This window comes from Copadichromis virginalis, linkage group LG12, assembly GCF_057382275.1.
Source record: "Copadichromis virginalis isolate Kocher_CV1m ecotype Utaka linkage group LG12, C_Virginalis_male_GT1.1, whole genome shotgun sequence".
Classification (NCBI taxonomy): domain Eukaryota; kingdom Metazoa; phylum Chordata; class Actinopteri; order Cichliformes; family Cichlidae; genus Copadichromis; species Copadichromis virginalis.
Window position 1 is genome coordinate 3,702,768 of NC_140629.1, and position 9,372 is coordinate 3,712,139.

At 36.9% G+C, this 9,372-nt stretch overlaps 1 protein-coding gene across 1 annotated transcript; it reads left to right on the top strand.

The window, feature by feature from the left end:
- Positions 1-277: 277 nt before the first annotated feature.
- Positions 278-3,028, top strand: LOC146696298 (uncharacterized). Its single transcript, XM_085474384.1, has 4 exons — positions 278-614; positions 1,529-1,697; positions 2,030-2,511; positions 2,631-3,028. The coding sequence occupies exons 2-4, from the start codon at positions 1,529-1,531 to the stop codon at positions 2,898-2,900; spliced, it is 921 nt and encodes a 306-aa protein (XP_085330510.1). The 5' UTR covers positions 278-614; the 3' UTR covers positions 2,901-3,028.
- Positions 3,029-9,372: the final 6,344 nt, after the last annotated feature.

Here is a 9,372-nt window from a genome sequence, read left to right on the forward strand (position 1 = left end):
TGATTACTGGTAACGGTTTCTATACATTAGTATTTACGAAGGGTACGTTGTGACTTACCTTAAAAATTACAGCGGTCCCTAGCTATAACGCGGTTCACCTTTCACCTCGCTGTTTCGTGGATTTTTTAGTGCAAGTTTGCATGCTTTATTTTACGTCACATTGTGTCCTGCGTCCTGATCGCTGCAGACGATCTCCTCCGTGACGTCTCTCCTGTACAGTACAGAATCGCTGCATCGATGCTAGCAGTGTGACTCTGAGGTGCAGCGCTGTATGTCCACGAAACGTTTTGCACCATCAAAAAATAAAATTGGCTACTTGATTTCACCTATCGCTGGTTATTTGAGAAGGGTCTGGCTGCAGCCACTGTGGAGCTCCACAGTAACCGGATACACGTGACCTCCACACTAACCGGAAACACGTGACCTCCACACTAACCCGAAACACGTGACCTCCACACTAGCCGGATACACGTGACCTCCACACTAACCGGAAACACGTGACCTCCACACTAACCGGAAACACGTGACCTCCACACTAACCGGAAACACGTGACCTCCACACTAGCCATAAACACGCATGGATACCGTGGAAGTCTTGCAAGTTGATCACAAAGGTTGGTTAAGTCTTTCTTAAATAAATTTGCCGTTAGTGATTTCATAATTCTAGGAATCGTCTAGTTTTCTTACAATGATCACGTTGCCACTTATTTAGCGTTACAACAACATTCCTCCTTATTTTAATGTTTTTTCATCGTGCTCCATGGCAGAGAAACACACAGATATGCTTTTTCCTGGGCCTGGTTTCAGTAAGAGAGCTGGATTAACGGCTTCTGTGGGCGAGAAGAAGCAAAAACCACATTTTGCATTAGAGTATGATTTATTGTTGGCGTCAGAGATGCAAAATAACGAATACTTCAATACTGTACTTAAGTAGAATTTTCTGGTATCTTTACTGCTGTACTTTTTTGTGCCTACTGTATACTTCTTTATACTTCTACTTCTCACATTTTAGCACGCGTATCTGTACTTTGTAATCCGTACATTTGTAAATCAGCCCCCCGCACGCGTGCTTTGGACGCAAGATTACTTCAAAATTTTGTACAGAAATTATATTTTAGACCCTGTACTTCTTACTTCGACTTGACTAAAAAGTCGAGTCAGTGCTTTCTAAACAGAGGTATCTAAACTGTAGTAAGGAATGTGTGCACTTGTGACACCTTTGGTTAGCGTCAACACAGTAAATTTCGTCACAAACAGATTTATATATTTATCAATACTTCTATTCATTATTCTTTTCTGTACAGCTTTTTTATTGCCCAGATTTTAGTTAGCCCCTGTTCAATTGACTGTTATATGTCAATAGAAACATGTCTCACAAATTAAAGTGTCTTGTAAAATATTTGTGGGGTTTTTTTTTTCAAGAATTTTCTTCCCAAATCTATTACATGCCAACTGTAAATTGTTATTTCTGCTAAATCCTTAACTTAAATGTATATATGGTGTTTATCTGTTTCTCTCTCTGTTTTAGATGCACACATCAATCTGGAATTCGGGCTTAAAGCCAGAATTGCAGGAATGCAACACGTGTTGCAGAGGACTCTTTCACTGCCCTCTGTGCCCCACTTTCAGCCCTACTGTCAGGGCAAAGATTGAGGAGCATCTAAGTGTGCATATAAAAAATGCTTTGCCTTTCAAAGGTATGTTTGTATTAAATATACTTTATAGTTATAAATATGCACTTTTTTAAGCACTTCTGCAGTATCTTTGTTGACTTAAAAGTTGCTGTTGATATTGTACAGTTCAGTGCATTCATCTGCAACAAAAATAGTGTTTTTATAAAATATATTTTTATTTACTTTTCACCACTTTTCTTGACATAAGTTTTGTGATCCATACCATTTTGCTTTCATTATTGAGGTTGGCTTGGATGTTTTTGTTAACATGTACAATCTGATTGTTAGACAAATTGATTGCATTCTATACAACTACATTTAAATTACGTTTGTTTGTTTGTTTTTTTCTCTTACAGATAAAATGATATGCCGGTGCAGGCTGCCTTGTAGGACAACAGGACACTTTCACTGCCCTGTCTGTAAGATTACAATCATACGGCGTGGGGATATGGCAAGGCATTTATTGTCTTGTCAGCATTCTTCAATGCCAAGTCAGCCACCATTATCAGGACTGCTCCCCGCTGAACTCTCCGAGGAGACCCGTATTCCTCCGGCAGTACTCTTCGAGGAGCCCTGTTTCCCCCCCAAGGTTTTGTCTTCGGTATCTGAACCATTTTCTGAGTCTTTGTTAGAACATTCATTGGCTCTACCCTCTGTGTTCAATAAAACTGCAGCTGATGGAAAGTCCATGAAAATGACATGCCCTCACTGTGGCCTTACTCTTCATAGCTCTGGCAAGCTATTTGCACACTGGAGAGAGGAAGCCAAAGCTGTGCTTGAAGGACAACACGTGCCCATTTTCAGACTGAAAAAGCGCAAGTTCCAGGAAGTCGGTCAAGTCAGTATTCACTTTAAACAGTAGTGTAATTACATGGTTAGTGAAATTTGAATAACTGTTAAAAAACTGTTCTGCAACAGAGAAATAACTATGTTTTCATCCCCATTTGCCTGACACAGGAGCCAGCAGTTGTTGAAGATCTGCGTCCTGCTGTGCAGTGGGTTGTCCAAAATAAGGCACTTTTCTGTGGACATGTAACAATGCCCAAATATCTGTCCTTAAATCAAGGGGACCAGCAGAGGGTCTTAATAGACATGTCAGAGGAAGAAGACACTGGAGCAAGGGACTTGTTCCTCTTTGTTTTTCAGTTTGCAGAGGACATGGAGCTCTTTTTGAAAGCATGTGCTGATGAGCAGGGGCTAAGGGTCAGTGCTATGTTTGACATGTAATGGACAAATGAAGGCACTGGCTGTGTTTGTTTGTTTGTTTAATATGTTGTTGTTGTTGTTTTTTTGTTTTGTTTTTTTGCGTAGTACAAAATTCCAATTAAACTTATTTCAAAATGTTGTTCACTTGATTCTGTGTCCATACTTATAATAAAGGATTACAGTGTAACAGCATTAAATGTAAATGTAACAGCATTTTTTTTAAACTTGTAATTTAAAAATAAAAAGCTTATTGTTGATATTAACAGTAAAGAATTGCAATCAATAATATTTTTATACATTTTAAACATTAACACTCTGGGCTCTATCCTGGCCATTTGTGGACACTTCACTTATTCTTTTTTTTGACTACTGCACTGCAGTGGACCAAAAGAATGACACGGGTTTGATCTTAAGGATCTAATAGTTGTGTGTGTTGTGCATGACATTGCCACACAAATATGTATTTGCAAGATAGAGTAGAATAAATTATGATGCATGAAATATTACATAGGCTGCAGTGAATTTCTGTTGATACAGACTATTGAGCTTTGAGTTTCCCAGTCAAACTTAGCTTTGAAGCACATGCTAAAAACACTTTTACTCTTGTACATTTCATAACAAGACACCATAGCCAAAATATTAACAAAATATATATTATTAAAAAATTCAAAGCTGCAGCACATACAGCAACAAACACCGTTAGTAAATGTGTCCTGGAGTTTATGCAGGTGCAGAAAGTGCTGCTGCTGTAAGTCAGCCTAACAGCTTCCAGATCAATTATTTTTCTGGAAAGATGGTAGGAAGGGCATCACTGCTCATTTCTACAGTCTCCCAGATCTTGGAATACAATCCCTTTGTACCATGAAACCACTTCGCAGTACTAGGAGTCCACTAAAACCTATAAAGAGAGTGATCCCGGAAGAAATGGGGCACACACTAGTGACCTCAACAATTGCAAGACAGCCTTTTCCCCGATGCTCAGATACAATTTTGATTTTGATGAAAAGGACTGGTGCTATTTTAAAGAGTCACGTCGGCAAAAGTAGATAAATGTTTTAAGAAATATACATTTTATAGCATTTTGTGAACATACACAAAAAGTGGCCATTTTTGGCAACAAACAAGCTGAGAGAGAGTTTTATATTTTTTGCTCTCCTTGAACAAAAATAATAGTGCATAATAATCAATGTTGATGTTAATCAATTAGATGTCCCAGACACTACTATTAATAATACAGCAGCCCCTCGTTTATCGCTGGTGTTACGTTCAAAAAATAACCCGCGGTAGGTGAAATCCATGAAGTAGCCAACTTTATTTTTTACAATTATTACAGATGTTAAGACTGTAAAACCCCTCACTACTTGCTTTATACACTTTTCTCAGACAGGCATGAACATTTTCACACTTTTGTCTTTTGTTTAAACACTCTTAGAGTTCAAACCTTCGTAGAAACATAAGTCCAGTATCATGGAATGAAACCTAAAGGTGCATTTGAGGGTGCAAAACGTTTCGTCGGCATTGTTGTGTTTGTTTGGGAGAAAACTTCCAAACATACAGTACAGCACTTCAGAGTTACACTGCTAGCGATCAAAGATTTATGTAAATTCAACAAGCTAAACGCATTCTGTACTGTACAGCAGGAGTCCCCAACCTTTTTGCACCACAGACCACTTTAATGTCAGACAATATTTTCAGGGAACGACCTTTAAGGTGTCGCGGATAAATACAACAAAAGAATAAAAAAAAGACACTGTGGTATTTTGTAAATATAATAATAAACGTGACTTGAGCTGTGCGCCAGCAACAATGACAGTGACATCCTCCTCTCTGCTTCTTAACGTGCTCTGGTCGCTATGGTAACGCATAAATAGTTCTTTCAAAATAAGACACACAACTACAACCATACATTTCACACCGGAGGATCAACTCTCGCGGAACGGTACCAAAAGACTCCTATTAGGGACCGCTCCTGTACAGGAGACACTGGACTAGATTGATTGACAATGGTCTACAGCAATCAGAACGCACAACACGATGTACTGTAAAAAAAAAAAAAAATCAGCGAAACAGCAAGTGTCACTTTTGGCCACGAACAATTTAGGGCATGGTGAATTTTTTTGAACAAACCCAGAGTGTTAAAAAAAAAAAAAAAAACCCACTTAAAACCATTTTTATTTCTCAGCAGCATCAATAGTAACAAAAACGCAATTTAGTTTTCGCTGTCATAGTCGATTTAACTGAAGTTACGTGTTTCCGGTTACTGTGGAGCTCCACAGTGGCTGCAGCCAGGTGCTCTTGGGGGGTTATTTTTAGAACATAACACCCGCGATAAACGAGGGACAGCTGAGAAATATAGCATTTGAATCCCTTTTCTCTTTTGCTCTGAGGCGCGGGGGGAAAATATCGACAAGTCGATGAACATCATTTACAGATATATTGGGTAAATACCCAAGACATCTATAGAAATGTAAATCGCCACTTGATTCATTCATTTGCTTTTGGACCGTAAACCAGGCGCGAATAGGACACCGGAAACAAAGCTCCCCACAGGAGTTTCCGCACCGGAAGTAGCATATGCTAACGTGCACATAGTCAATTCTTCAAAGCAAGCATTCCAACAAGCGTGGTTCCTGTATCAGTGGAAAAACTGCAGCTCATGGTTGATACAGTACACCGACTGGGGAAGAAAGACAATGCAGTGAGCAACAAGGTGCCAAGACCAATCATCATACAGTTCAGCATGAGGACGGCAAGGGATGAAGTATGGAGGAAATCCAAAGAGGCCAGGGTCTGCAACGAACTGAACATAAAATTTAAAGAAGACTTCTCCAAAGAAGACCGTGAAGCTCGGATCAAGCTGTGGCCCAAGGTGCAGGAAGCTCGAAACAACGGCAAAAGAGCATTCCTAAAGGAGGGTTATGCAATAATAGACGGTAAAAGGATCGATCTGTGAGATGCACTTGAAGAAGTCACTACAAGTTAACCATAAAATGTGGGTATGTATGTGTATATATATGTTTATATATACATATCTGTTAAAAATACACAAATAAAAAATAGGAGAGGGTCAAAAAGCAAAGCCGTAGTTAAACGTGGGCTATCCAGAGCTAAAATTGCCGCATATATAAAGGGGTAGTACTGTGATAGGGTCGGAGTACTGTTATGATTACATAGGTAGGACACTAGGCTTATTCCTGCTTCAAGCACTTTTTTTTCTTCTAGTAAGTGCCAAGGAAGCCATTACTGTTCTTGTTTTGTATTTTGTTCTTGCGTTTTTGTTTTTGTTTTTTCTTTATCTTATAGATGGCTGTTCTATTAAGTTCCTTAAATGTTCGAGGCTTAAAAAACAATGTCAAACGTAAGGCCATGTTCTTATTCTGCAAGGAAATTAAGGCAAACATTTTGTTTTTACAAGAAACACATTCTGGTAAGGAAGAGGAAACATTTTGGAAACATCAATGGGGAGATAGTATTCTTTATTCACATGGTACTACTCACTCAGCAGGAGTAATGATCTTATTCAACAAATTTGCAGGGAGAGTTATTGATCATAAAAGCGACGGAATGGGGCATTGGATCATGGTGTTGGTAGAAGTCTGTGAACAGAAAATTATTCTTATTAACGTGTATGGATACAATAACAGGTCGCTAAATAGAAATATGATGTCTAACTTAAGTAAATTAATTGCAAAGTGGAGTACTACATATGGTTCTACCCAGGTGATAACTGGAGGCGATTTTAACCTGGCTCCTAACTCATGGCTTGACAGACAACCACAAAGAGGAAATCAACCAGAACACGATAGCATTACTTGTGACTTTTGTACGACAACCAATATGATCGATTATTGGAGGATGACAAACCCAAATACGAAGAAATATACTTGGTTTAGTCCATCAAATAAAAACGTATGTTCAAGATTAGATTATTGGCTTGTCTCCCAAACAGTATCATCATATGTTACGAAATGTGAGACCCAGTCAACCCCACTTACTGATCATTGTCTGATAAGTCTCTTATTATCTCTACGTAAACAACAAAGATCTGACAACATATGGAAATTTAACAATAGTTTATTACAAAACGAAGACTTCTGTAAACAAGTTAAAGAACTTAAATCATAAATTAACAATATGAGCATGACTAATGTCAGTAAATGGGAATGGTTTAAATATAATGTGAAACAATTAGCTATAGAAACGGGAAAGAAAGTGTCTGCTCTACGCGTATGTGAACAGAAAAATCTAATTGAACAAATTCATTTATTATGTGGTAAACCCTGTATGACTGCGGAAGAGTCAGAACGCTTACAATCTTTACAAAATAAGCTAGATGAGGTGTACTTGATTAAAGCTAAAGGAGCATATGTAAGGTCTAGAGCCAAGTGGATTGAACATGGAGAAAAAAATTCATCTTATTTCTATAGTCTAGAGAAGCGTAGACAAACAAAGAAAAAAATAACTAAACTGAGTAAGGATGGTACTATAATTGAGGAACCAAACAAAATAAGTGAGGAAATTAACATGTTCTATAGTAATCTGTATAAATCAAGAACTGAAAAAGAAAATGCAGATATCTTTTTTGATATGATTAAAGATCAGGTTAAAAAATTGGAAGAGGATGATAAAACATGGTTAGAAGAAGATTTGAAAATATCCGAATTAGATACAGCTCTAAAACAAATGAAAGATGGAAAATCGCCTGGAATTGATGGTTTAACGATTGAATTTTATAAAACCTTTTGGCAAGACATTAAAGATTTGTTATTTAATGGCTTTTTGGATTGTTTAAAAAATGAAGAACTATCCCCAACAATGAAAACAGGATTAATAACCTTATTACCCAAACCAAACAAAGATTTACAAATGCTAGACAATTGGAGACCCATAACACTTTTATGTAACGACTACAAATTATTAGCCTTAGTATATGCAAATAGGCTTAAAAGCGTCTTAACCAAATTGATTGATGAGTGCCAATCAGCGTTTATTAAATTCAATAGACCATAATTTTTTATTTAGATCTTTAGAACTTTTTGGATTTGGAAACAAATTTTGCAAAGTGATCAAACTGTTCTACAAGCAAATTTATAGTTATGTTTCGCTCAATCCAGGCATAACATCTAGGATAGACATATTCTGTGGAATTCGACAGGGTTGCCCAATTTCTCCAAAATTATTTATTCTTTGCACTCAATTAATGGCTTACCTCATTGTGAACCATTCAGACATCGAAGGAATAAACATTTTTGATATTGAACTGAAAATAAGTCAGTTTGCAGATGACACAGTAATATTTTTAAAGGATAAATCAATACTCGAGAAAGCATTGAATGTCATTTCAATTTTTTCTAAAGCTTCAGGCTTGTGTCTGAACCTAAAGAAGTGAACTTTTGCCACTTTATGATTGTTTGGAAAATAGCATGAGGACTATTCCAGTGAAAAATGAAGTTAAGTATCTAGGCATCTATTTAGACAAAGACATCAACACTAGAGAATCAAAAAACCTAAAAGACAAAATTGATGGCATGTCCAAAACACTAAATCATTGGTTGACGAGAGATATTACAATTTTTGGACGCAATCTATTATCCAAATCAGAGGGCGTCTCAAAGATGGTTTATCCAGCATACTCACTATACATTACCCCGAAAAGCATTAAAAAGATTAACTCTATAATCTATCAATTCATTTGGCGCAATAAAACACATTACATTAAAAAATCACAACTTGTCAAAGATTACGCTAAAGGTGGTATAAAGTCAATTGATTTTCAATCAATGGTTGGAGTATTTAAAATAAACTGGATAAAAGCCTTCCTCTTGAAACCTGACTCCATATGGTTCCATATCCCAAAAAATATTTTCAAAAAGGTGGGAGGGTTGGATTTTCTCCTGAAATGTGGTTTTGATATATTGAAGTTGCCTGTGAAACTGTCAGAATATCATAAGCAGGTCTTGTCTTATTGGAAGATGGTGTTTGCCCATAACTTTTCACCACATTGCTCCACCTTGTGGAATAACAGAACAATTACAATTAATAAGAAGTCATTGTTTATTAAAGAGTGGTTTGAAAAAAACATAATCTTTATAACAGACTTACTTGATGAAAGGGGTCAGTTTCTCTCAGTGGGTGTTTTTAATGCTAAGTTTAACATTCAGTGTTCCCTTAGAGAATATGACAAGGTTTGTAAGGCAATCCCCTTACCTCTGTTGAGTTTGATTCAAGGTTATTTGTATTACTCTAAGGCACAAATTAGTCTACCTTCTTTACATCTAAACCAGATTCCTTTGACGGATAAAAACTGTAATAATAAAACCATGAACAAGATATTTAAAAACTAATTATTTCACGACTTTAACAGTAACACAAAACTAAAAGGGAGTAATATTAAAATAACGAACAAATATACGCACTTTTTAAAATGGCCTATCCCCCCCAAAGTCAAAGAAATGCAATTTAAAATAATTAATGGTTATTACCCAGCAGCTGA